Source organism: Mesoplodon densirostris, chromosome 11, assembly GCF_025265405.1.
Source record: "Mesoplodon densirostris isolate mMesDen1 chromosome 11, mMesDen1 primary haplotype, whole genome shotgun sequence".
NCBI lineage: Eukaryota > Metazoa > Chordata > Mammalia > Artiodactyla > Ziphiidae > Mesoplodon > Mesoplodon densirostris.
Genome location: NC_082671.1, coordinates 2348799 through 2376252, shown reverse-complemented (window position 1 = coordinate 2376252; position 27454 = coordinate 2348799). Strand labels below are relative to the sequence as shown.

At 56.7% G+C, this 27454-nt stretch overlaps 2 protein-coding genes across 19 annotated transcripts in view; both read right to left on the bottom strand.

Annotated features, from left to right (window-relative positions):
* Positions 1-932: 932 nt before the first annotated feature.
* BID (BH3 interacting domain death agonist) lies at positions 933-21281 on the bottom strand. Of its 7 annotated transcripts, none has more exons than XM_060111702.1 (6): positions 21180-21263; positions 9059-9120; positions 5536-5740; positions 3253-3392; positions 2319-2531; positions 933-1393 (listed from the first exon to the last, which is right to left on the bottom strand). In XM_060111702.1, exons 2-6 carry the CDS (start codon positions 9068-9070, stop codon positions 1382-1384), a joined length of 582 nt encoding a protein of 193 aa, XP_059967685.1. In that variant the 5' UTR covers positions 9071-9120; positions 21180-21263; the 3' UTR covers positions 933-1381. The 7 variants fall into 7 exon arrangements, with proteins under 7 accessions (XP_059967685.1, XP_059967687.1, XP_059967689.1 ...); XM_060111704.1 differs by lacking the exon at positions 21180-21263 and adding an exon at positions 21012-21043; XM_060111706.1 differs by lacking the exon at positions 21180-21263 and adding an exon at positions 20887-20908.
* Positions 21282-24811: 3530 nt separating this feature from the next.
* The window catches only part of MICAL3 (microtubule associated monooxygenase, calponin and LIM domain containing 3), a 175476-nt gene continuing 172833 nt past the window's right edge, over positions 24812-27454 (bottom strand). For all 12 annotated transcript variants that reach the window (XM_060112932.1, XM_060112938.1, XM_060112941.1 and 9 more), the window contains one exon: positions 24812-27423. In XM_060112932.1, the coding sequence (XP_059968915.1) occupies positions 27239-27423 (185 nt within the window). In that variant the 3' untranslated portion in view covers positions 24812-27238. The remainder of the gene's footprint in view (positions 27424-27454) is intronic.

Genomic DNA, 27454 nt, shown 5'->3' with positions numbered 1-27454 from the left:
ACCTCTGGTGCTGCTTGGTTTTTGAACAGCAAGACTGAGTGCGCCTGAGCCAGCGGGGCCGGGGTCACCCTGAGCCGGGACGGAGCCGCGATGCTGAGCAGGTCATGGGCCCTTGCTGCCGCCAGCTGGCCAGAAACCGGTCACCCACAGTGGGCCTGTGGGGCGCCATGGGAGCCGTGGGGCTGGTATGGGCCACTGACTGATTCTGGACCGGGTGCCCTACGTCAGCGGCAAGTTCAAGAAGGACGGTTGATTAAACCCACCCCCTTGGACCTTCCAGGGTGCGGTGGTGCTGCCTTCTTCCATCTGCATCTGGAATGGCCCAGGCTCTTGGGATGGACCTCGAGGAAATACACGGTGAGTTAGATGTCCTGTGTTGGTGGAAAAAGCTTTGGTGTGTGAACACACACAGCATTAAACCTCTCTATGAAACCTAAAAAAAAAAAGACTGCACTTCCTTACTATGAAGGTGTCCCTGGTTTGAGAGGAATTTTTCACTTGTCCCTCGCCAGTCCCTCGCCAGTCCCTGGTCCCCTCACACTGCCTGTGGTACCACCACCAAGGGTGCGCTTTTTTTTTTTTTTGCTGTGCTGCACGGTATGTAGGATCTTAGTTCTCTGACCAGGGATCAAACCTGCACCCCCTGCAGTGGAAGCACGGAGTCTTAACCACTGGACCGCCAGGAAAGTCCCAAGTGGGTTTTCAGTACGCGGGCCTCTCACTGCTGTGGCCTCTCCCGTTGCGGAGCACAGGCTCCGGACGCGCAGGCTCAGCGGCCATGGCTCACGGGCCCAGCCGCTCCGCGGCATGTGGGATCTTCCCGGACCGGGGCACTAACCCGTGTCCCCTGCATCGGCAGGCGGACTCTCAACCACTGCGCCACCAGGGAAGCCCCCCAAGTGGGTTTTTTTAAAAAACAAAAAAACATTAAGTGTGTTCTTTTTCTTCTTTTATTTGTCAATCTGCTTTTATTTTGTTGTTCTTTTTTTCTTTTTTGGCTGCAGCTTGTGGGATCTTAGTTCCCCAACCAGGGATCAGACCTGGTCCCTGAAGTGGAAGCACAGAGGAGTCCCAACCACTGGACCACGAGGGAACTCACGATCTGCTTTTAGATCTGATTTTCAGGCGGGGACGTTTCCAGCAGACATTAGGTAAAGGCACAGTATGTGGGTGGATGTAGATGATGTGAAACATTCACACATGTACGTGAAGAAATTCCTAAATGGTCCCTGGCTTTAAAATGGTGAGAGAGACAGCTGTCACCTCGTGCCTGTCCTCTCTGCGCACGTTACAGTGGCCGAGGCTCCACCTCTGTGGAGACGGCTACACCGCTGTCACCAGCTCAAGTGGTAACCAGTCGCGCTTCTGCCGAGTCGTCCCTTCAGTCCATCTCCTGGAGCAAGAAAGGACAACAGCCGGGATTAGCCAGCCTCCCTCCTGAGCCAGGACCCTAGACCTGAGCCTCTGGGGCCACAGTCAGCAGCAGTGCAGCCGGGGCTTTGCAAACAAACACAGCTTTCACCAAGTCACTTACGGTGCCAAGAGGCACCTCAGTGGATGTGAGGACTGGACCAAGGTTCTGTTTCGGCCCCACAGTGTCTGGAAGCTGTTAGGAGGCTTACCTCCTTCCAACAACAGCTCAGCTTGGTTTCGCAACGAGTTGGGGTTTGTGTTCTCCCTCTGGTTTTTATTTTTAAAAGCCCATATAACTGAAAGCCATGCAGAGAGAATGCTTTTAAGGCTCATCAACTACATATTAAGAGGGTCAGACGCCTGAGCAACATTCCCGACACATAAAACCCCAAAATTTATAGATAAGATACATCCACTTTCCCTTCCAGGTGGTCTATGAAACTGAAGCACCAGACCTCCTAATATCCTGGGTGGAGGACAGATGTGTGCAGTTTTTACCCCCTTGTGACCTCTCACCCTCCTTGGTAAGCATGTGTTTTAATTTAAATTATACTCATTTTGGTGACAAGGTGAGGCTGACAGCAGACTGGAAGCCCAGCGTGGGCCCCCGCAGCCCTCTCTCCCGCTCACCCCCCCAGCAGCTCTCACAAGCCTGTGAAGGGTGCACAGTCGGCCTCCGCTGCCCTGTGAGAGCAGCTCCTCTCAGAAACAGCCGGACTCCCGGACGCAGAACCGAGCCTTTCCTCCTGAGCGGGAAGGGCCGTGAGCACCTTCCCTGGGGTCTGTCCCCAGCAGGCAGCCCTGCAGCGAGGGTCCCAGAGCTCAGAGGGGGCCGGGGTGGGGAGAGGCAGACACCAAGGTGGGGGGTTGGTAAGGGCCCAGGAGCTGCCACCCCTGGCTCTTACGTTGTGGACTAAGTTCCTCACGTAGGCGAGAAGGTTCCGGTTGATGAAGGTCACTGTGGTGCGGAAGACATCTTGGAGCACAGCGGGCGAGTGGTCGGCCACCTTTTTGGCCACGAGCATGGTCAGCAGCAGCAGGGTCTTCTCGCGGTCCACGTCCGCAGGGTAGAGCTGTGTGAGCTGTTCCAGCGCGGCCGCCAGGCACCGCCTCTTGTCCTGCACGTGGAAGCAGAGGCGTGGTTACCAGGCCTCCCGCGGGGAGGAGGGAAGTGCTGTAAACAGCTGAGGAGGCCAGAGGAGAGGAGGCAAAGCCGGGGGCAGGCGAGGCACCCCCCCCACACACCCCCCTCACCCCCCTGCGGCGTGTCCTTGTCTCCTGCTTGGAGGCACCTGAGATCAAGGTCAGTCACCGCCCAGGGGTCCGGCCCCGGTACATGGGAGCAGGGAGCGGGATGGGGAGCTCCTGCCGGGAGAGGCCTCGTGGACCGCCAGACCGGAAAAGACCTTCCACGTGCCAACACGTGGCAGCAAGAAATGGCACCAGCAGCATGTGTCTGAAACACACCGGCCAGCGAAGCTCAGAGGGAGGCTCCCTGACAGGCCCTCCCGGAGGCAGGAGGGAGGAGGCTCGACCCGCCGGGCCCAGCCCGAGAGCGTTTCTAGGTCACGGGGGCCCCGCCACCTCGGCAGTCAGAGGAGTGGAACGTGTTTCAGGAAGAGTCACATCCATCTTGTTAACCTCTGGGGGGCTCCGTCCCCAGACTCTCGAGTCCGACTTCAGGTTCAGGTTTTCAGGTGTCAGGTGTCAAGTGACTTTCTTCCGAGAGACAGTTCGCCAGGCTGACTCTCTGCAGCAGTCACGAGCTGAGCCACCTCCCCGGACGCTGGTCTGTCTGCCAGGAGGCAGAGGACGAGCCCCGTGGGTTTTCTCACTCACCTCCTCCGACAGGCTCGTGTTCCTGAACTGCGCGGCCAGGCCGGCCACCAGCCCTGGGCGGATGCTGCACTCCATCCTGTCCCCAATCTGGGCAAGCTGCCTGGCGATGTCCCGGACCACTTCCTCCTGAGCCTCAGAGTCTAAGGTGCAGACGAGGGGGGAGGTTTCAGACGATGCCCCACTCACACCCCACTCCCGCTCCACCTGCTGCAGGAAAGGGGTGGGTCCTGCATCCACAGCCCAGTGAGGATGGTGTGGACACGGGTCCAGGCGCAGGGGCCGGGCGGGAGAAGGACCTGTGATGCTGGGGTAGCCACAACCTGGGCTCGAAGCCCAGTGTCCGATGGCTGTCGGCAGAGGAAGCGGTCAGGACAGAGGCTCCGCGGCCTCTCCTTCTGGACTTTGCCTCCCCTCCACACCCCCACCTCCCCAGATGCCACGCTCTTCCTTCCTGGACACCATCTGAGCCCCTCCCCAGAAGAGAAGCTTCCAGGGGCTCTGGGGTTCCCAGCTGTGGGCTGACTCCCGGGTACGCAGCTGGGGACCTGGGGCACTGAGTAGCCAGCCCCCTCGCTTCTCCCTGCAGCACAGGAAGTGTACGTGCCTCGCCTCCAGCCCCCCTCTGCCCGTCACACAGGTGGAAGGCGTGTGGCAGCCAGCCCTGCGTTGAGAGAGTTGTTGGCATTGTTTTTCCAACAGCATTTGCTCACTCTGTGTCTCTGTGTCACATTTTGGTAATTCTCGCAATATTTCACTTTTTCATTATTCTATATTTGTGTGGTGACCAGTGACGTCACTGCTTCAACACGCTGCAGGCGCAGAGGATGCTTAGCGTGCAGCAGTGAAGTACTTTTCATTAAGGCACGAACGCTGTTAAGACAGCGCTGTTGCACACTGAACACACCTCCATGTAGTGTACACGTCTACACATGCTGGGAAACCAGAGGGTCCAAGTGCCACGCCTTGTGGTCTGGACCCCGACCAGCAACCTTAACCTTAACCTAGGCCTGTGGGCCTAGCTGCCCGCACACTCGTCCCTCGGGGTCTGGGTGGGTGCCAGCCCAGGACCACTGCGGGCACCAAAGTCCAGGGGCCAGCGCACAGCAAATTCCAGTTTTGCTCTGGGGAACTTTATGGAACTTTCCCCCCAAGTATTTCCAACCTGTGGTTGGTGGAATCTGCCAGCACTGCCTGCACGGCCGTGCGCCCGTGGAGTTCCATGGGCCCGGCTGCAGCCCTGACCTCACTGAGACGTGTCTGTGTGACCCCAACACGAGCCCTCCTCGCCCCGAAACCTCCCACTACCCGCCCACCTCTGCTCGGGGACAGGTCACCACTCGCCTGCCGAGACGACCTCGACCTGGGTCGACAGCCCGGCCACGCTCGACCCCGTGGTCCCCTTCGCAGCCCGGCCCTCACGCTTGTCCTGACTTGCCTCCCACACAGCCCCCGACAGCGCCGCTCTCCCACCTCCTCCCGTCCAGCTGAGCAAACAAATCCACCGACGAGTGGCAGCCAGGCCTCCGTTCTGCCCGTTGCTCCCACACCTCCTCAGGCTCCTGACCACACCCCGCTTCTGCCCGAGCGCCCACCCTGCCCTGTGCGTCCAGTGAGGCTCCAGTCTGAGGGGGGCTTGGTGCAGACGGGGCCACCAGGGCAGCAGGTCTGACAGCAGAGCTACTCCTGCCCCTTCCCAAAGGGGGGGCCTAAGGCAACCCTGGCTGGTGGGGACCGCGTGCTGCACCGCCGGCCACCCGAATTAAGACAGCTGGCGGCCCAGAGGCCGGATAAGCCGCGCGAGGGCCGTGACCCCCCCCCCACCAGACAGCAGACTCCAGCCCAGACCTCCCGGGAGCGTCGGGGACACCTGGGAGCCTCCCCCGAAGCACAGGCTGGTTCAGGGACCCAACAGAATTCCTCAGGGGGCTCCAGGGTGTGCTGTGCCTGGCCCACCTCCAGAGGGGCGCCCAGCTGGCAGCACTGGGGGCCCAAGCTGAGGCCGGAGGGCGGGACGCACACCTGGGATCCGCCACACCCGGAGGACGGCCCGGCCCAGAGCAGGGCCCCAGGTCCCCGCTGCCCTGGTGACCGTGCAGATCATCACAGCCACAACACATACAGGAGTAAGGCGTGGGCGCTGCACAAATGCAAAGAATCCCCAGGAGCCCGAGTGGGTTTCAACGGAGTGGACTCGACGAGGCCTGCTCCGCTGGACATGGGGTGGACCTGAGCCCGAAGGCCCCACCGCCGGATCTGGGCCGCAGAGGCTGGCCCGGCGCCTACCTGTCTCTGCCGGCCCCTCGTTACGGAAGTGGCTGCACCCGTTGCCATCCGTCTGCAGCTCATCGTCGTGGGACGCACACACGGGTAGCTTGCGGCCCAGCACCTCCAGCTCTTGGTGGCAACGGGAGTGCGGACAGCTCTGGAGGAAGCTGAACACCAGCAGGCTTGTGGTGCGCTCGTCCTGGGGGCTGGCGCCGTTGCTGACCTGAGAGGAGAGTCCTGTGGGAACATGGCCCCAGGCCGGGCAGCCGGGCCCGGGATGGCCTCCCTGGCCCGGGGCCTGGACACCCTGCCAGCGGGCAGGGGCCAGTCCGCAGGGCCACGTACAGATGCCGGAAAGCTCCAATCCTGCAGAAGGTGACCCATCTGCCAGCGGCCAGCTGGTGCGCCCCAGGGTGGGTGGTCAGGCACGTACGTGTCTAGGTGCCATCCTGGCTCTGCACGCCTGCTCTGGGCCCCACGTATCTTTTACCAACCAGAGCCCATGCTCACTGGGAGTGCATCCAGCAGTTAGAAGCTCATCCTCTTCCATCATGTCCTTGTGGGCCCAGGAAGGTGTTGTGCAAAAGCAGATTTTCAATACAGCCCGGGCAGCAGTGACCACAGGCAACACCTGCCTCTGGGCAGGCCTGGCTGACCTCAGGTAGATAAGCCCCTGGCCAAGCCCACGAGCAGCACTCGGGGAACCACGAGGGCCGCTGCATGTGGCAACCAGAAGGCAAGTGCAGAGCAGGACCAGGGGTGCTCAGGTCACCCCCAGACCTGGGATGAGAGGGCGTCGTGAGAGGCTAGGATGCCGAGACCGCCCATATCAACACACGCAAAACATACGGCCTGGGCTGGGAGAAGTCATGGGGAGAAAATTAAGGTGCAGGTAAAATTTACTTCTAAGTCCATAATGTTTTTCATTAGAAAATACTAGAAAAATATTCTGATTAGGAAAATCAGAAAACTTTGGGAAGCCAGTTTTTAGAGGACAAATTGTTTTCAACAAAATGCATAAAATAAGGTGCTTATGTATTGCTATTCAGCCTTTACTTCTCCAGAATTACTCCTAAAAGGGGGAAAATGTATATAAAAGCTCTACTAAATCTGTACAGTGAGGCCAGTGGCACAAGGCAGCTGAGAAACTCAAGAACGTGCTGCGTCTCTACCTCAGGAGACGTCCTGGTCAGGAGGGGAGAGGGGCTGAGGCGGGGCCGCAGTTGAACCGTGTCCCCCAGAGACAGGCCCAGCTGCTGACGGCCAGGACCTGCGAGCAGGACCTTCTTTGGAAATGGGGTCTTTGCAGATGTCACGCTAAGGCCGGGTCATCCTGGATCTGGGCCTTATCCCATGACCCATGTCTTTACAAGAGAAAGGGGCGGACTTACACACACAGGGATGCCAGTGCAGACTCCTCAGAGCCTCCGGAGGAACCAACCCTGCAACACCCTGATATCAGACTTGTGGCCTCCAGACACTTCAGGAAAATACCCAGCTGGTGGGCTTTCCCTGCCGCAGCCCCAGGGAACTAAACCAGGCCGTCTTTTTCAAGAGGTTAGTAAACAGGGTCCGAAGTCTGGGTGTGCAGCAGCATTGCCAGCAGCTACGCCAGGTCAGGTATCAAACCGAGATGCAGTGACCTCTGCCTTTCCCCCCGAAACACAAAGAACAGAAGTGGCCGGGCGAGAAGGAGAGCATCCCGTGTTAGAGGGCTCAGGCCCTGGAGCCACGTGTTTAGTGCCATGCGGCTGGCTGGGAAGCGTGTGGACAGACTCCGTTCTGAGCATGTCAAGAACAGGCTGGCCTGGACTGCCAAACAGGCAGCCAGCCCAGAAGACCAACAGCACTTAACACCAAGAACAAGCAAGGCTGGTGACAAGCCAAGGATGGACAATTGATACAAGCTGAAATGGATGTCTCAGAAGGTGGAAGATTTGATAGTTTATCCTTTTAGGTCACAGGAAAAAGTACGTTAAGAGCAACGATCAAGACTTAGGAAATCTTGCCGGACATAATACAGATTTCATCTATAGGAGGCAAAAATAACTCGTGCTATAAAATCAGTGCCAGTGCAGAGAAAACGATGGAAAGCTGTCCAATGTGTGCGATAAACTAGACTAATCCTGGTGTCCAAACCTGGAGAAAACAGCACCAAACAAACAGTAAAAACAAAACAAAACAAAATCAATCTCATTTTCTACATATCAAAAAAAATCAAAGAATGCTACAGTATAGATGAACAGCACCATACAAACAGTAAAAAAAAAAAAAAAAAAAAAAAAAAAACCCAAGCCATCATGCTCAGTGATACAAGCCCGACAAAAGAGGACATGCACTGCTCCATGCTTCTCATCTGTGTGGTCCCTGAAGCATCAAGTGCACAGAGAAAAGGGGGCGGTGGTGGCAGAGAGACGCGAGTGCGCTTAACGCCACTGAGCCGGACACTTAAAAAAGGTTAATACAGGGGCTTCCCTGGTGGCGCGGTGGTTAAGGATCCACCTGCCGACGCAGGGGACACGGGTTCGAGCCCTGGTCCGGGAAGATCCCACATGCTGCGGAGCAACTAAGCCCGTGCGCCACAGCTACTGAGCCTGCGCTCTAGAGCCCACGAGCCACAACTACTGAGCCCGCGTGCTGCAACTATTGAAGCCCGCACGCCTAGAGCCCGTGCTCCACAATGAGAAGCCCGCGCACCACAATGAAGACCCAGCACAGCCAATCAATCAATCAATCAATAAAAGGTTAAAATGGTAAATTTTACTGTAATTAAAAAAAAAAAACCTGGAATCAAAATCAGAAAAATGTCTGAAAATCTATAGGGGGAAAAAAGTCAGAAAGTCTATAGCACGGTGAAATTTCTGACGGGGGAAGAGGAAGCTGCTGGATGTCTCACCATGAACCTGACTGTGGGGCACGCCTGTGTCTCGGTTTTCTCAGCTTGAAGGGAAGAAACGGGAAAGCAAAGCCCTGGGAGTGTGTCTGCCCTTTCCCACTGAAGTCGTCAGGAGAAGGGGCACCTGGGCAGCTCCCGAAACCTCTTCTGCTCACGTAGCTGACGTTTCTCCTGAGCTGCTAAGCTGGGAACCACACGGCTCCCAGGGCTGCAGAGGGATGTTTGAGAAGCGCACACTGAGACCCCAGGCGCTGTCTGCTCAGAGATGCAGAAACCGGGCCAGGCTCGTGAACCTAGTGAGGCCGCCCCCATGGGTCTGGTGGGGTCACGGAGGGCCCCAGGCTGGGCACCCGAAGATGCCACACTGCCTGGCAAAGACAGGAAGGAGGTGAAGAAGACCTTCTGCTGGGCCAGGCGTGACTTTCTCTTTTAAACTCACTCAAAGCACAAGGCGCCATTTAGGCCCCATCCTGCTGAGGCAGGGGACTGGCCCACGCGACCTCGGTGACGCTATAGCTCTGAGCCCATCCTGCACAGGAGCAGGCGGAAGCGGTGAGGGGAGGAGGGGGTTATCCGCCCTGTGCTCCCGAGAGCTGGGAGCCGAGGCTCCGCCGCCCACACCCCCAGGACCACCGCCCATCTGACCTTCGAGTCCATGGCCCAGGCAGCGTCGTGGGCTCCAGCTCACAGGGGTGCGGGTCGGCAGCCTGGAAGAGGACACACACAGGGTGGGTGCAGGGCCCCGCGGGGACACCCCCCCAGGACCCCCAGGGAAGAACAGGGAGCCCTGCTGCCCGGGCCGGCCCACCTCAGCCCGGCCCCCAGCCCGAGCTCACTGGTCAGGCAGACAGGGCCGTCTGCTCCCGACCCCTGTGCAAGTCAATACAGGACTTGGAGCGCCGGCTCCCTCCACGAAACACACCTGCACGTTTCCAGGGACCTGCTGTGTCCTTACCACGGCCCCACCCCATCACCTAGCTCCCCACCGACCCTCCCCAGCTGCAGCCCCAGAGCACCGAGGGGGTGAGAAAACAGGCACGCCTGGGCCCAGGGCCACGCGGCTGCAAGGGCTGGTGAGATCAGTCTTGCACAGAAAGATGTGTATAAAGAAAGAAAGAATGTGTATTTGACAGTCACACAAAAGATTGAGGCTTCCAGATGGCATATAAATCCACACTAAATAACCCGGCAGCATAAACAACTGAGCAGACAAAAAGCCCATCTGGAGACTGAGTTTAAAAAGATTATGCCCCCAACATGGAAAATATAAAAGAATGAGAGCTGTGTGCACCGTAGAGACATCCAAACAGACCGGAAATGTTTCTGCAGAGCAGTGTCAACAGAATAATCCCCGGTTAAAAGGTCCGCACCAGTGAATGTGTGTTTACACACAGTATTAGGCTAAACCCAATGAACGGCTCCTCTCGTAGGGCAGGAACAGTCACATTTGGAACCTCCATATGGTTCCTGAATACACAGGGGGTAAAGAGAGAACAACCAGCTCCTCTCCAGGGAGAAAGGGCAAGGCTCCCCCCCACCACCACCACCCCCGGAGCGCGGGCGGGGGCCTTGGGGGCCTGCATCCCCAGGACCCAGGCCACCCACTGGGAGTGGGATGAGCCCACCCTGGGGCCGGGCAGGCTGCAAAGGACGCAGATGAGTGGAGGGACAGACAGGAAGCAGCAGGACGCCGGCCCGAGGGCCTCCACGGGCCTCCAGGGCAGGAGGGAGAGCTGCAGGACAACGTGCCACAGAGCAGGCCCCTGGGGGAAAGGCCGCAGAAGCCAGCCCACGTCCACAGTCACAGCCTCGGCCTCCACCGCGCCCTCTCAGGAACGAGCTTCCGAAAACCGGGGAGGCCGCCATCAAGGGGTAACTCACATAAAATCTGCCTTCCGCCGGGAACCCCCCTCCCCACTGTCCCCGCGGCCCTGATCCACGTCCACATCGCTGGCACTGTGCTCATTTCCCGCCTCAACAGATACTGCCACAAAATGTTTTAATGCCTTTACATAAGTGACCCTTGAACAACGCCGGGGTCAGCGGGCGTAGAGTTTCGTTGTATCCACGATCTGCATTCTCCAATTCAACCAACAGCCCCCATGGGGCATTTACTAGTGAAAAACATCCCCACAGAAGGCGGGGCCCATGCAGTTCAAACCCTTGTTGTTCGAAGGTCACCTGTGCATGTATGTCTTTATAGCTCTCCCTCTATACGTAAGGATATAGAATGAGAGCAGAACACGGATGCTGACCCAGACGGGATGGATGCACAGGAGAAAGTGCCTCTGCAGGACGGCTGGGCCCCGGTGTTTTCCTCAGAAAGACAGTGGGTTTGGAGGTAGATTTCGTTTTTTTCCTTCTGAAATGAACACTTACTAAAGATTTTATGTAACTGATTATTTAATGGGGGAAACAAAGATGTTAAAACCACTCAGAGCACACAAGCACCCACGGCAGACCACCTGCATTTCTATGCACAAATCACCGGCATCAGCATCTGTTTTCTGCAGCTTACAGAGGTGTAAAATAGCTCAAAGACAAGAAAAGCAGAAACGGTGAGCTGGCCAGAATATGCAGGGTTTTTGCCCATTTCAAAGTCTTTCACAGATTTCCTGACAGTCTCCGGACTGGTAATGATCTCAAAGATTATTCTTTGACACACACAAACAGGGCGGGTCTCCTAAGAATGTTAATTAACCAGCCAGGCCTCCTAGGTTTCTTTTGCAAATTTAGATTAAACAACTACTAATGCCACAAGATCAGCTTCTGTCTGGAAATTCTCACCAGGAAGCTCAGGCTGGACTGTGCTACCCAGAGGGCGGGCAGGAGCGCCAGGCCAAGCAAGTCCACAGGATCCACCTGTGGCCCCTCTAAATGTGTGCGGAGAAAAGGAAGCCCAGCCAGGGGAACAGGGGCCACGGATCCAGACACTTGCACGTGGCAGAGACTCAAATGCAGGCAGGGGGTGGGGAGCTTTGCAGAGGAGCCCGCGGGGGAAGCAGGGGGCCCGCTGGCCGTGGCTCCCTGTGAGATGGCGTCCTCTGTGCCGCCCCACGTCGGAGGCACAAACAGAAAGGAGAGAAGCTGTCAGGTATCAATCGAGTCCTGAAGTTATTTTTAGCTCCCTGGACTGTCCCAGAGAGCACTCTGACCTGACCTCCCGGGCTGGTGGTCACCGGGGCGGGGCCGGGCAGGCTGCTCTGCCGTCGCCCACTCGTATGTTCAGTCCCGGCCTCTCTTACTCAGGTCCCCACTTATCTCAGATTCCCCAGCCTGCAGGAAGCGACCTTCCCACCACGGAGGGCGGGGACCCCAGGGCCAGACTGGCTTTCCTGGGGGGCTCTGTAGCCTTCACTCCCTACAGGCAGCTCAGTTCTGTGACAAGTGGCCTGTCACAGTCGATCACACAAGCATCACTGAGAAACAGGACGGTCTGAGGAAGGCTCTCAAGCTGTCCAGTTATATTACGTCCTGGTGAAAAGAACGCAGGGCAGGAGGCAGCTGCTCACACACGTACACACAGAAGTACCGTCTGTTCTAGGAACTCTGCTTCCGGGTACGTGCACACCCACCCTCCTGGCTGCATCACTTACAACAGCACAGGTGGTGACAACGCAACGTCCGCTGATGGGTGCGTGGATGGACGCGGCGTGTCCCTCACGTGGCGAGTCTCGTTCAGCCTCACAGAGAAGGAGAGTCTGGCACCTGCCGCACAGGGAGGACCCTGAGCCGAGCGACGTGAGCCAGACGCACAGGGCGGCCGCTTCGTGAGCCCACTTCTCTGCTGGAAAGTGGACCGCGGGCCCGGGGCGGGGAGATGCGAGGGTCCTGGAGAGGACGGGGTGGTGGCGCCTCAGTGCGGGGACATTCGGAAGTGGTTGTGGTGGAAAGTTTTATGTGTATTTTACCCCACGCACCACAAAGAAGGAAATTCTGGCACCCGCGACAAAGTGGAGGCACCCTGAGGACGTTACACGGAACAGAACAAGGCGGACGCAGAAGGACACACGCCGTCTTGCCCCACTTGCGTGAGAAACTGTGTCTGTTTTCTAGAGGATTATTAATTCCTATTAATGCCACTGAGCTGTACACTTAACTGATTAAAACGGTAAAATTTTCATCTATTTTACCACAATAAAAAAAGTATGAAAGAAAACACCCCCCCGCCAGAGCCGTCTTTTTGAACCTATGCAAACAGCTGTACCGTCACACAAAATGAGGCAACTTAGCAAGAACTCTGTCAGGAAGGACCAGGTGTCGTTTCCGCCTACCAGGTTTTTATGGGTTACAGACAGTTGAAGAAAGAGAAAGTTTCGTGTGTCTAGAAAACAGAAATGGAAACGTCAGCAATATTCCGAGCAAACCACCAGTTTCCCACCTTGGTCTGTGGGTCCCGGCAGCTGCGCCCACGCCGTCTGCATCCAGAAGAGCCTGGAAACCCTGACCTGCACCCTGGGCGAAGCTCTGAGTTGTTGAAGCCAGGAGAACACGAAAGCCTGTTTGTGAAGTTTCACTAGTTCAAAGTACCTGGTACCAGCCTTTCCACAAGCCTCTGATCCAGTCCTTCTTTGCTGAGGACACACACGAAAAGCCCCAAGTCATCCCCAGAGGGCACAGGCTACCGGGGTGATTCATGTGTTTCTCTAACCGACAACATCAGAACGGAGGGGGTCAGATTCTCTTTTGGGGTACAGTACGTAACACACGTGATCAGTGTTTCCCCTGAGGATAAAGGCGTCCCCATATAGCACACAGCTTCTGGAACATTAAAACGAGTCACGGTTTCCTGTAAACATAACCAAAGCAGCCTCACAACAGTAACACTTCCAACAAATCTGATTAATTGTATAATCGCTCTCTTTATAAGGTAAACGCCTCTGGGATTCTCCAGGGGCACTCTGGGAAGTCTCAATAATAGCTTCAGGTGTAAAAGACACCCTGAAAACATTTATTTTTCTAAATTCAGGGTCCAACCTCTGGAAGCCCTGTCCGAGTCCACTTGGGCACTGAAGACGGGGTCACGGGTGTCTGGGAAACAGGACATGGCTATCAGTGAACGGAACTAAGAAAACCTTAAGCTCCTCATAAGTGATCAACCTTTGTTCTCTGTGGGGCTGTTTTTCCCCTTAAAACATAAAGCATCAAAAAGTATTGTTTTGGGGACTTCCCTGGCGCTCCAGTGGTTAGGACGCTGCGCTTCCACTGCAAGGGGTGGGTTTGATCCCTGGTCAGGGAACCAAGGTTCCACAAGCTCCGCGGTGTGGCCAAAAATAAACAATTAAAAAAAACAAAAACAAAAAAAAACGTTTTGGCAGGAAAGGAGGCAAGACCATCAAAACAAGCAAACTTTGCGAAAATTGTGAGACTTCATAGCTTCTTCTCAGACTCAGACATTTAAGAGATTTACAAAAAATGAAACAATGTTCTCACTAAAAACATTGTTTTGTAAAATACAGTATTTAAAAAAAATATTCGTTAAGCAACAGGCATTGATATTTTCAAACAAATCAACAATATTTGAAAATTTTCTCGTTTTACTTTCTCACAGAGAAAATAGATAAAAACCACTTAATCAAAAGCTTTTCACGGTCCTCAGTAATTTTTATGTGTAAAAGAGAGACCAAAAAGTTTGAGGGGGGGGGGAGAGACCCCCTTTCCTTGAAAATAAAAGCACATATACAACAGTTTTTCTCTGTCATCCATTTTAATTACGACTCAACCCAAGTGACTGACCTTCCTTCACAGAAAACCAGATGCCCGGGTGTCACACAGCTCAGACGCTATCTCCAGCAGCATGCGTGCCCTGGGCGTCCCCACAGTGCAGACACGCTGAGCAACACCAGCCAGAGACGAAGCCTCTGCTGGGGACACTGAAAACACTTGAACTTACACCTGGTACCCAATGCTTCGGTATCCTGTCTTACCTAGAAATTACCTAGGTAGACAGTGATTGCCATCATTAACTCAACTTAATGTGTGTCCAAGCTGTACCCTGGAATATTGTTAAAGCAAAAACAATGTCAGAATTCTATTCAACTTAGTTGAAAACAAATTTACATTTATCTTAACTTTAAACATCATGTAAGAGTAATATTAGCTGATTTGATAAGTAAACCTGTAGGAGTTTGGGCAGAAACCAATTACAATAAAATGTATTATATCAACGTTATATTGATATATTATTACATGTAATCAATATTAAGCATAATACCGATAAATCAGAGAAAAGACACAGCTTTTTTAAACCACGAATTATTAATTTATCCTCATTTGCCAAAGATTTATCTTAATTATGTGAACCTGCATTCTTTTTTGTGATAGTTGATGTATAAGTTACAGGTGTACAACATAGTGATTCACAATTTTTAAAGGTTATACTCCATTTATAGTTATTATAAAATACTGGCTGTATTCCCTGTAGTGTACAATATTATCCCTGTAGCTTATTTATTTTATACATAGTAGTTTGTACCTCTTAATCCCCTCCCCATCTTGCCCTTCCCCCTTCCCTCTCCCACTGGTAGCTACTGGTTTGTTCTCTGTACCTGTGAGTCTGTTTGTAAACCTGTATTCTTAAAGCGTTTCCGAGTTTGGACTTCCTTGGTGGCGCAGTGGTTAAGAATCCGCCCGCCAATGCAGGGGACACGGGTTCGAGCCCTGGTCTGGGAAGATCCCACATGCCGCGGACCAACTAAGCCTGTGCGCCACAACTACTGAGCCTGTGCTCTAGAGCCCGCGAGCCACGACTACTGAGCTCACGCACCACAACTACTGAAGCTCGCGCTCCGCAACAAGAGAAGCCACCGCAATGAGAAGCCCGCGCTCCATAACGAAGAGTAGCCTCCTCTCGCCGCAACTAAAGAAAGTCCGCACACAGCAACGAAGACCCAACGCAGCCAAAAATAAATAAATAAAATTTGAGTTTCTGTGCATTCTAAATTTTTTAAAGTCTAATGCATTTAAATTATTAGAAACGAGATTTCCTGATTTTCTGGAAATTTTAGAAATATTTGATTTATATAAGCATTTATTTAGGTCCACAAGCCAATGAGAACAGAGTTCCTCCAATCTGAGACACTTCACAGCCTAACTCCCTAATGATGAGAAAACGTTTCGCACATTTACACACCAAGAGGCCAAGGCCTTGCTGAATTACAGACCCACAGGGCACACGGCGTCGGTCCCACAACTTCAGGGCCAGGTCAAGAGTAAACACAGAAACACCAAGGCTCACGGGTCCGGATGTCAAGGAGTGGTTCTCCGTGGTAGCACGAAATTCTGAACTGAGCTCAGAAGAGACCAAGGACACAAACCACCGTCTGACCACCCAGATTCTCCGTCCTGTCCCGCTCAACACAGAGCAGACCTCTGACACCTGCCCACAAGGACCACAGTCAACAACGGCATCAAAGGAGTAACTGGTGCACATGTGCAAACGCAAAACCCAGCCAAACACAGGACAGAGGGAGCCATTCCACTGGCCCTGAGACGTGGCCTCTGGGGGCTGAGACCCACCGGCACGCTTTCAGGGACGGCTCCAAAACTGCCAGCCAAAGAAAAGGGAGAAACCATGACTTTCATACAAATACAAAACAATAAAATCAACACATGTCCAAGATTTTATTTATTAGCTCATTAATTAATAAGGGAACCAGTAAGATAGGTGATACAACCAGTTTCTAGATAACGTGGATTTCTAAGGCGCCCGCCAGGTCTGCTGAGGTCGCGTAAGACAGTCCTTCCCCCAAAGCGGGTGAGCAGGGTCAATGCAGAGCCACAGGAGGCCCAGGCCAGTGTCCACGTGGGCCCCTTCTGACGACTCGTGGCGGGGTGGGAGCTGCCACTCACCCAGAACACAGTGTGGCCTCACTTCCAGCCCCTTGCCACCTGGATTCGCCAGGACCGAAGCTGGCGTGTGGACGCTGGTCTGTCTCTCTTGGCTCCTCTGTGCCGAGCTCTCCGGCCCTCAGGCCTCCCCAGGCGCTGGGCACATCCTCAGAAACCCCAGTGCTTGCCCCGCTCCTCGGCCCTCCCCTCCATCCCACAGGCCTGGCAACCACTGGCTTTCAACCCTGGCTGCACACGCTGGGAGCAACTGAGAGACTTCAAGATACAGATATGACATGATCTTACATAAGGGAAAGCCCAAGGAATCCACTAAAACACCCCTGGAAGTAATAAATGAGTTCACCAGCGCTGCAGCACACAATCTCTGCAAGATCTGTTGTACTTCTACGTGCCCGCAATAAACAACCCAAATGTGAAACCGAGAAACAGAGCAGCACCAAGAGAACTAAGGTACTTCGGGATACACTGAACAGAAGACGTGTCAGACTTGTACAGCGAAAACCACGGACATCGTGGAAGGAAAGTCAAGATCTAAATAAATGAAATCATTCCTGTCCAGGGACTGGAAGATGTATTCCATTCCGCCAGTGGGGGCCCCCGAGACACCGACGGACTCAACACAATTACCCTCAAGCTCCCAGCTGGCTTCTTTGCAGAAAGTGACAAATGGCTCCTGTTTCGTGAGGAAATGCAAGGGGCACAGAAGAGCCAAAGTAAAAAAGAACAAAACTGGCGGACTCACACTCCCCAACTTCAAAACTTATGACTGAGCTACAGTAATTGAGACAATGTGGTACTGGCAAAGGATAACCTCACAGATCAATGGGCCAGAAATGACAGTCCGTAAATAAACCCCTAATATTTATGGTTCATCGACCTCTGACAAAGGGGCCAAGACCAGGGTAAAGAATAGGCTTTTCAGCAAATGGTGCTGGGACAGCTGGGTATCACAGGGGCGAAAGCATGAATTTGGGCCCCTACCTCATCTCATATACAAAAACGAACTCAAAACATATCATAGGCCTAAATATAAGAGCTAAAACCATTAAAAAAAAAAAAAAAACTCTTAGAAGAGAACAAAGGAATAAAACTTTTTGACCTTGGGAGAGGCAGTGATTTCTTACATATGACACCAGAAGAACAAGTCATACAAGAAAAAAATAGATAAACTGGACTTCTTGAAAATTAAAAACCTTTGTGCTTCAAAGGAAACGATCAGTGAAAACACAACGCACAGAATGGGAAAAAATGCTTGCGAATCATTTACCAGACAAGGGACTTGTACCCAGAATATACAAAGAATTCTTGTTAACAACAATAAAAAGACAACCCAGTGAAAAATTGGGCAAAAGATTTTAATAGGATCCAAAGATATACAAATGGTCACCAGGCATATGCAAAGACACTCCACATCATTAACCACTATGGAAATGCTAATCAAAACCACAATGAGGGGCTTCCCTGGTGGCGCAGTGGTTGAGAGTCCGCCTGCCGATGCAGGGGACACGGGTTCGTGCCCCGATCCCGGAAGATCCCACATGTCGCGGAGCGGCTGGGCCCGTGAGCCATGGCCGCGGAGCCTGTGTGTCCGGAGCCTGTGCTCCGCAACGGGAGAGGCCACAGCAGTGAGAGGCCCGCGTACAGCAAAAAAAAAAAAAAAAAAAACCACAATGAGGGGAATTCCCTGGCGGTCCAGTGGTTAGGACTCTGCACTCTCACTGCTGAGGGCTCAGGTTCAATCCCTGGTTGGGGAACTAAGCTCCCCACAAGCCACGTGTGCGGCACGCCCCCCCCCAAAAAAAGAAAGGAAGGAAAAAAACCCACAGTGAGATACCCCTTCACACCCACGAGGACGGCTAGAACCAAAAGGATAAGAGCAAGTGATAGCGAGGATGTGGAGAAGCCGGAGCCTCATACCGTGCACGTGGAAATGGAAGATAGTGCAGCCACTTTGGAAAACAGTTCTGCAACTCCTCTGAATGTTAAACAGAGGTATCACAAGACCCAGCAATTCCACTCCTAGGCATGCATATATACAAGAGAAACGAAAACACACATCCACACAGAAACTTGTACACGAATGTTCATCGTGACATTATTCGAGACAGCAAAAAGCCGAATGTCTATCAACTGTTGAATGGATAAGGAAAATGTAGTAGATCCATAAAATGGAGTATTATTTGGCCATAAAAGGGAAGGAAATTCTGACACAGGCTACAACATGGATGAACTCTGAAACATTATGCTGAATGAAAACAATCTAGTCAAAGAAAACCACAGATTATATGACTCCATTTATATGAACTTCCCAGAATAGGCAACTCCATAGAGAAAAAAGTAGATAAGGGTCACCTGGGGCTGCGGGGATAAGGGGACTGGGGGGTGACTGATAATGTGCGTGGTTTCTTTGGGGGCTGTTGAGATGCTCTAAAATTAGATTGTGGTGATGCCTGCACAACTCTGAGAGTAAACTGGAAACCACTTTAAATGGACAGATTTTATGGTATGTGAAATATCTCAATAAAGAGGTTTAAAAAAAAAAAGCAGCCCAAGGGAGGGTGGAGTAAAGAGGGGGAGCCACCCCGTCACACAAGCCCCAGAAGTGAAACCCACCCCCCAGTGCAAAAAGCCTCCGAGTCCCAGTATCCTCGTCCACCGCCGCCAGACCTGCCCAGGCCCTGGCCGAGAGTTGTGTGCACACAGGGTGCAGCAAGACGGCCCGCAGGGGCCGGTGTGCCGGGGGCCGCTCCAGAGCGTCGAGGTGGGCCTCTGTCCAAACAACCTCCCTCGCTTTGGAGCCAGGGAGAAGAAAAGGGATGTCCCACGGCCCTCCTGGTGACCCGGACCCCCTGGCCCCGGAAGAGCCCTCCCCCACGCGTGGCAGCCCCGCTCCCGGCCGGCCGCCACATCCTTCCACCGCGGCAGAAGGTCCCCGGGCCCCACGGCACTCGTGTGCCTGAAGGTGACCAGCCCCTCTCCAACCTGCTCTGTGACCCGGAGGGGACTCGTTTCCTCCCCGCCCGCGATGACAGGACACTGAGGGAAGGGGATAACTGCAAACGAGCCACTTCCTCATTGTCCCAGTGGTGGCTTCTAGGACCCTGGACACAAATACACAAAAGCCAACCGAGAACTCAATCTGCAGCAGAACCTCCAGAAGTGGCTGCTCTGTGGTTCACCCAGATGATCACGTTTGCTGTTCACTGGAAACTTCCCCATTCAGCCCAGCACGGGTAGGAAGAGGAGGGAGGGAGAGGAAGGAGGGAAAGGACCGGGTCGGGCACTTGGGGAAAAGGCCCAGAGAGGGTCCACGGCACCGCCCCACGCTTCCCCCAGCCCCCAAGGCTGCCCGCAGGGAGGGGTCTGCGGAAAGGCCAGGCCCCCCCACCACCACCCCGGGTCTAACAGGTGCAGGGGAGCAGGGCTGGGACGTGGGGCGGCGGCCGGGAACCCAGGCTGCGCAGCCCCGCGGGGAGAGCCCTGGCTCTGGGGCGGCAGGGTACTCAAGCGTCTCCGTCTCCGATCAGCATTCGTCCAGACACAAAGCTCTGCCGGCGTGTCCCGCTCAGTGAGCTCCGCGTGTGCTTCGGGGACGCACCCGTGTGACCCCCGGGGGCCCGGGGGCCCAGGTACTACTGTCAGATCCTGTGCAAGGGAGGCCCAGCGGGGTGGGGGGCACTCCGGGCCTCCACAGCCCCCACCTGACGTCCGGCCACCAGAGGCGCAGCCACAGAAGCACCTGCCACAGCTCTGGAGGGAGGCTTCTCAGGGCCGACAGTCCAGACGCGGCGTCCCGGGCACCGCCGCACGACGCGCGCTCCTCCATCCGGGCACAGCCCCCCCCCTCCCCCGCCACAGGCAGGCGGCCGCAGCGCCAGGCCGGTCTCCCTCCTCCTTGCCCCTGGGTGCCGGGGCTTCCAGGCAGGCCGCTCGCACCTGCAGTAAGTGGGACCTCCAGTCCTGGGTCTGCGAAGGCCCGGGAGCAGGGCCCCTCCCCCAGCACTCCCGCACTGCTGGCAAGCTCCTATCCACCCCTCAGAGTCCACGTCGGATGGCCTGACCTCCTCAGACAAGACTTACGGGACCCAGCCCCTTTTCCGGCAGCTCTCTGCTCCAAAGCCTGCATCCCGGTGTCCCACCGTCGCCACTCCCACCACACAGCACTCAGTCCCGCGGAGCCTTCTCTGGGCCCAGCCCAGAGAAGTCCGTCCTTGGACCCCAGCGGAAAGGCTGCCCCCTCGCGGCAGGAGGCCAGAAGCCGCCCCGCGGTGCCTTCCTAGAGCCAGCTCAACCCCTGCAGCCGGAGGGCTCCTCCCACCCTCCCCCAGCTCGAGCGCAGACCCTCTACCAGGGACAGTCAGCCGTGGCTCCCGGCGGGCTCAGGGTTTGCCCGGAGATAGCAGGGACCCGGGCCCAGGAGAGCCCCCAGCCCGACCTGCGGGCGTCCCGACGGGTGGGATGGGACTGGGAACCACGTGCCCCTGCTGAGGCCGCCGACGGAGGCCTGGGCAGCAGACAGACCCGCAGGAGGGGCATGGCCGGGGCGGAGTCGCCCAAAAGGGTCTCAGGGGTGAGGCCCCCCTCAGTGAAGACCGCTCCCTCCCCCGTGAGGGCCATCCCACCCGGCAGCGCAGCGCGTCCCGCTCGCTGGATGAAAGAAACGCGCCCCACGTCCCGCGCCCGGCCTGCTGGCTGAGGGTCTCGGACTTCTCGGGGTTTCCGGTCACTAAGTCACTCAACAACCCACTTCCGCCGGCCGCTGCGTGTCCAGGGCAGCGCGAGCCGGGGAGGCGCCTCGGCCCGCACCCGCGTCTGCCTCACGCGGAGGAAGCAGCGAGACGGAGCGCGCGGGGGCAGGGAGGGGGCGGCCCAGGGGCGGAGGACGCGGGGACTGGGGACGCCGGGCGGTACTCACCTCCCACGGCGGCGCCAGGCGGCGAGACGGCTGCGCACAGGCCTCGGGCGGGAAAAAAGCCGACATTCCGGGGGCGGAGCGCGCAACCGCCGCAGGCCCACTTCCTGTAGCTTCCGCCCCGCCCCGAAAAGGCTCCGCCCCCTCACTGCCGGCCACGCCCCCACCCCATCATTTCCTCAACCTTGCTGCGGCCCCGCCCCTTCCCGGCCGCACCCTGACAAGGCTCCGCCCCAGGCCCACCTCCAGGCCCCGCCCCTCGCCAGGTCGCTGGAGGCCGCGCGCGGAGAAGCGGGACCAGTGCAGTCGCTACTCGCGAACTCAGGAATAGAAGCCGAATTTTAAAAAGAAGAAAAAAGACTGGAAAGTAATATAACCAGAAACCATGGGCTGGTTACAGTCAAATCATAAAATCGCAGGATTTTTTACTTTTTTGTACTTTCCAATTTTTCTTAAATGACTGTGGCACCAATTTTACAGTGAATAAAAACTATGTAGGGCTTCCCTGATGGCGCAGTGGTTGAGAGTCCGCCTGCCGATGCAGGGGACACAGGTTCGTGCCCCGGTCCGGGAAGATCCCACATGCCGCGGAGCGGCTGGGCCCGTGAGCCATGGCCGCTGAGCCTGCGCATCCGGAGCCTGTACTCCGCAACGGGAGAGGCCACAACAGTGAGAAGCCCGTGTACCGCAAAAAACAAAAACAAAAACAACTACGTAATAGGGACTTCGCTGGTGGCGCAGTGCTTAAGAATCCACCTGCCAACGTAGGGGACACAGGTTTGAGCCCTGGTCCGGGAAGATCCCACATGCCGCAGAGCAACTAAGCCTGTACGTCACAACTACTGAGCCTGCGCTCTAGAGCCCACGAGCCACAACTACTGAGCCCGCCTGCCTAGAGCCCGTGGTCCACAACAAGAGAAGCCACCGCAATGAGAAGCCCGCGCACCACAACAAAGAGTAGCCCCTGCTTGCCGCAACTAGAGAAAGCCCGCGCGTAGCAACGAAGACCCAACACAGCCAAAAATAGAGAGAAAGAGAAAGAAAGGAAGAAAAACAGACACAGAGCAGATTCGTGGCTCCCAGAGACAGGGACAGGGAGTGGGTGAAATGGGTGAAGGGGGTCGAAAGGTACAAACTTCCAGCTATAAAATAAGTGTGTCCTGGGAATGAAATGTTCAGCATGGTGATGGTAGTTAACACTGCTATGTCGTGTATGTGGAAGTTGCTGAGAGAGTAGACCTTAAAAGTTCTCACTGCAGGAAAAAATGTTTAACTATGTGAGGTGATGGATGTTAACTAGACCTACCGGCGATTGATCTGTAATGTGTACAAACACCAAGCCGTGATGTAGGCAGCCGGGAGCCAGAGGTCTGCGTGCGGGAGGTGGTCCGGGCAGAGGGAGCTGGGCTCTAAAGGGGCAGGACGGGGAAGAAGGGGGCACAGGGACGCGCTGCCGCCCTCCTCCTGAGCTGCCTGCACCGCGGGGTCTGTGTGGGGCTGGACCAGCCAGGGGCCCTGGAGCCTGCAGGGCTGAGGCCAGGGCTCCGAGGGGACTCCCACAGTCGCTGCTGCTTCGACGGGCACCTGTCCCCTCAAGCCGAGGAGGTGAGGCCTCTGACTTCCCCAAGACAAATCCCTTCGGGATGGGGGCTCTGGGCGGCAGCTAGGCTCACACCCGACCTCCCACAGCACCCCCGCCCCAGGCTTCTCTCGGGGTCAGGGTTCCACGGCCGCAGACGCCACTTTCCACCTGGCGCCCAGCTGACTCCTGATTTGTGGGGTCCAGCTTTCCTCCATCCCGGCCACCCCATCCCGTCACCGCAGGATGCAGACTGACAGCCAGTTCGCGAGGGGTGACATCTCACATACTGAGGGCCGTGGGTCCCAGGCGTGCAGTGGGAATCGGGCCGCGGGGCCCTGGGCCGTCCCGGCTCTAGACCAAGAGCCAGACCAGCAGAGGCCGGGAGAGCTCTTTCCAGCACCCAGGCCCCTCCAAGCTCCTCCTCTGTGCTCCCCACCCGCCCCACAGAACCCAGTGGGTCGAGGTGCGTTCAGAGGGGTCAGTCTGGGAGGCCAGGGAGGCCCGGTAACTTGCTTGGAGGCCGGGGGAGGTTGGCTGACGTGTAGGAGCCATTCCAGCCCTGGAGAAAGGTCTGACCCTGGGCGGGGGTGGACCAGCTCCCAACCTTCAAGGTGCTTTCCCACCAAGACAGAGCCGAGGCTTTGGACCTCGAAGGACAGGCAGAGAGGTACCCCACCGCCCCGCCCCCGTCCCCAGTCCCCGCCCCCTCCCCACCCCCGCGCGCTCCTTCCCGCTGCTCCCTCTGCGTGAGGCAGACGCGGGTGCGGGGCCGAGGCGCCTCCCCGGCTCGCGTTGCCCTGGACACGCTGCGGGCGGCGGAAGCGGGTTGTTGAGTGACTTAGTGACCGGAAACCCCGAGAGGTCCGAGACCCTCAGCCAGCAGGGGCAGCGTGTGTGCACGTGTGCACCCCGGGCGCTCTCTCCACGTCTGTCCTGGAAGCAGGGGCCTTCTCCACTGCCCCGCTGAAGTCCCAGCCGCAAGGCCACCTCAGGGAGGGGACATGGGCGTTGGGCTGCCACAAAACGCTCCCTGCCAAGCCCGGCAGCCCCGGCCCCTGGGCACCGCACCGGATGGCCCGCCCGAGGACGCTTCCTCCCTCCCCGCCGAGCCGCACTCAGGGAGTCTTCCGGGCAATACAACAGCCCGTTCTGTCCTTCCCATTTCCCGCTCCGGTTCCTAAGACGGGACCGTGGGGATCAGGGTTCAGGAGGGATTTCGGAGCCACGGACACGGGTTCTCGGACGAATGGTGGCAGCTGCAGGGCAGCCCTCCCTCAGTTGTCTGCCTGAAGCCACCATCACCTCCTACCACGTGGGTGCCTGTGAACCACAGCCAAACCCTGCCCGTCTCCATCTCTGATCAAGGGGCCCCTCTGAGGAACAAAAGGGGGTCAGCACAGGTGGCACCAGCCCCACTGCCCCCACCAGGCACAGTCCCTGACCCAGACTTCCTTTGAGGAATCGAGGGCCACGCTGCTTGTTTTTCTACCCGATGCGCACGTGGTGCCGGAGGCTCTGGGACTCAGCTGGCCCAGCACTGACCCCGCCCGCTGCCGCCCAGAGGAAAGCCCTGTGCCTTTGGGATCAGCTCCACGGTGACAGAGGCCAGCCACACGCCCCGCGGCCAGCGCACGAGGAGGGCACCGGGGCCGCAACATCAGGGCTCCCAAGACCCTGTGCTCTGAATGTACTTGGGGAGGTGGATACATCTCATCGATTTAGGCCTGCAGGCTGCAGAGCCCCCTGGCACTGGGCTGCCAGGGCCTCGGGGTCACCCTGACGAGGAGACCACTTCACAGAACGCGCGTCTCTCCGGGAGGGTCCTGGCGCTGCTTTGGAGGGCGGCCTCATACACCCTGGGCGCTCCACACACTTTCTCAAGGGGTGTCAGCAGGTGGCCAGACCAGGACAACATGGACGAAAATAAAGTCGGCTGAGAAAGCACAAAGGTGGCATTCTTCAAACCCATACACACACTGACAGGGGCCACCGTGTGTGGACACCAACCCACCGAAGAGCGTGCCCTGGCTCATGCCAAGAATACACTCTGTACTTGTTTTACAAACTTTTATTGCGCATAAAATGGCCCATTCCCCTTTGTAGATCAGTTGTTACCACCTTTAAAATTGTTTTCTTTAAACTCTCTCCACTTTCTGCCCCACTGAAAAAATTCTGCTCTTTGAAAAGATAGAGGATAGTCTATCATTGCTGGTCAGAGCAGCTGGAGGACAGCTCCCGGGGCAAAGGCCAGAAGACACCATCTGAGCAGGACTGGACCCCCAGGTGGAGCCGCTGGTGACCTCAGACTGAGGCGAGGTGCGCCGCCGCCTTGCCTCTGCTGGAGCTGAAGCCGGTTGTCCCTGCACGGGCCTTGGGCTTGGGCTTGCTCACGCCGTGGCATTTCAGAGAGAGAGATTTCCTGCTGCCCAGCCTTCAAGGGGACTTGACAGGAGCTGAGTGCATTTCCAGAGTTGGGAAACACTGCACGCAGTCCGTCAGCAGGGCACTACAACAACCTGCAAACTAGTGGTTACAACACGGGAGCGTTCAGAAGAAGTGCTCCACTAGAACCTGAAGGCGCAGCCCTGCGGGAGGGAGTGGGGGAGCACTTCCGAGCTTCTCTGCAGCCTCCAGGCCGTCCTCGCTCCTGCAGGCGCAGTGTGCTTCCGCAGGGGCACGTGTCGTGTCCCTCCTGGCCACTCTGTAAACTTGTCCTCGTCCTGGGTGGGCAGAAGCTCGAGGGACGGGCCTGGCAGTTGCCGTGCACCAGGCTGGGGGGTGGGAAGGGTAGGCAAAGGCCACACAGGCGATGAATCCCGTCCCAAGCCCAATTTTATTGGAAGGCTGGGATTTAAGGATGGGATCTAGAACACCCTCCGCTCCCCCTTTTAAGAAAGGAGAATAGAAATGGAGGCTCTACCTCATCAAGCAAGAGGTGAAGGTCAGAGCCGCGAGGGCTGGAGCAGCGCGTGCCCTGGATTCGACGGCAGCTTTGGGACAGACCGAATAAGAAGACAGTTCTCTGCTCCTTTGCAGTGAGAATGACTCTGTTCAAGTTGAGGCACGATGTGGTTCCCCAAGGACGTCCCAAGGTCGGCGTGGGCTTGTCCTGCTCTGAGGCCTCTCCTCCCTGCACGTGGTCCCGCTCCACCAGGAGTCGGCTGGAGGGCCTCCGGGACTCGCCTGGCGCTGCCCTCACTCCTCTGTGGATGAGCACGGCCCCTGCAGAGTCTAACAGTGGCTCTGCAGGCTGGACACTGCCGGCCTCTGGCTGAGCCACGGCACGAGCTGGCTCCACAGTGCTTCCCGTCCAGTGCCTCCCCACGAAGAGGCGCTGGGCTGGAGCTGGGCCGGAGCTTGTGTGTGTGTGTGTGTGTGTGTGACCCCAACTGGAGTCCCCCAGTGTGCCGTCACTGCAGCTCCAGCTGGCTGGGTCTGGACCTCGCTGAGCAGGGTCCCACACGCTGGTGCAGCCGGCCTAAAACTTTCTTTAATAAACGTGCTGTGGGAGGTGAGATCTCGGCACCAAAACGGAGTAAAAATGGGTTCTGCAGAGCTAGGATTCCAACAGGGAGGCCAAGAGGCATCTGTGCCTCATGGCGTGGCCTCCAGCAGCTCAAACGCATCCTTGACAAGCAAGCGGTGTAGACACGGACGCCCAGGGCCGGGCACAGGAGGACGGGCGCTGCACGCCAGGGCCCACACGGGGGTCTTGCTGACCTGAGGGCTCAGGTCAGCCCCACGATGAAAGAGTAATGAATGGAGTGACAGCGTGGTCAGCTGGGACCCACCTCCACACCCCTACCCAGGTGCCAGGCAATCAGTGTCCTGGTAAAGATATAAAAGTGAAGTTGCTTCTTTTCAAGTATTAAAAAAATAAGTTAATTGACAAAGAGGCCACGTCTCCCAGGCTGTCAGCTTCGTTCGGGGCAAACCCAGGAACGAGGCGAGGGGGACGGCCTCCCGCCCGCCACGAGGAGCCCGTGACAAGGAGGCCGGCCTGTGGCGGGGCCAGAAGAGGGTCTCCGCCCGACCCTGAAATCAGTATCTTCCAGTGTTGTGAATTAAAAGCAAATGCAGCAGCCTCAGGCCTCAGGCCACAGCCAGGAGAGGCCTGGAGTGTGGCACTGGGCCCGTGGGGCAGGCCTCCTCAGCCCAAGATGAAGTCTGCGCTGGCCCCCTGGGCCTGGGGATAGGGGAGGAGCTGTGTCCCTCCGACCAGGCGTCCCCCCAGGATCCACGTTCCTCCATCTCCGCAGCAGGAGGGCAGGGAGGCCTCTTCGAGGAGGCTGAGCTACTGGACCGCCGTCTTCACTGGGGCTCCCACAGCTTGGCGCTTGACTGATTCTCAGAGCCACGAGGAGGTCTGAGTGCAAACTCCCAGGAGGCGCCAGGCCCACTTAGACCTCGGATCTGGGTGGTCTGGGAGCAGCCAGCCCGGGTCAGACGGATGCACAGACCAGCCAGGGCCGGGCGGCGCTCAGGACCAGTTCAGGCTGAAGCCCTTGGACAGCATGGCTGCCTCCAGGTCCTTGTCCTCCTCCTTCTCCCGGAGCCGCTGCTCCTCCAGCAGGGCCACCAGGGCATCTCTCTGCTCCACCACCTCCAGCATCTCGTTCAGGATCCTCTTCTCCTCCGACAGCTCCTCCTCCGTCTTCAGGTGATCTGGGCAGAACCAAACACGTGAGTCCACAGG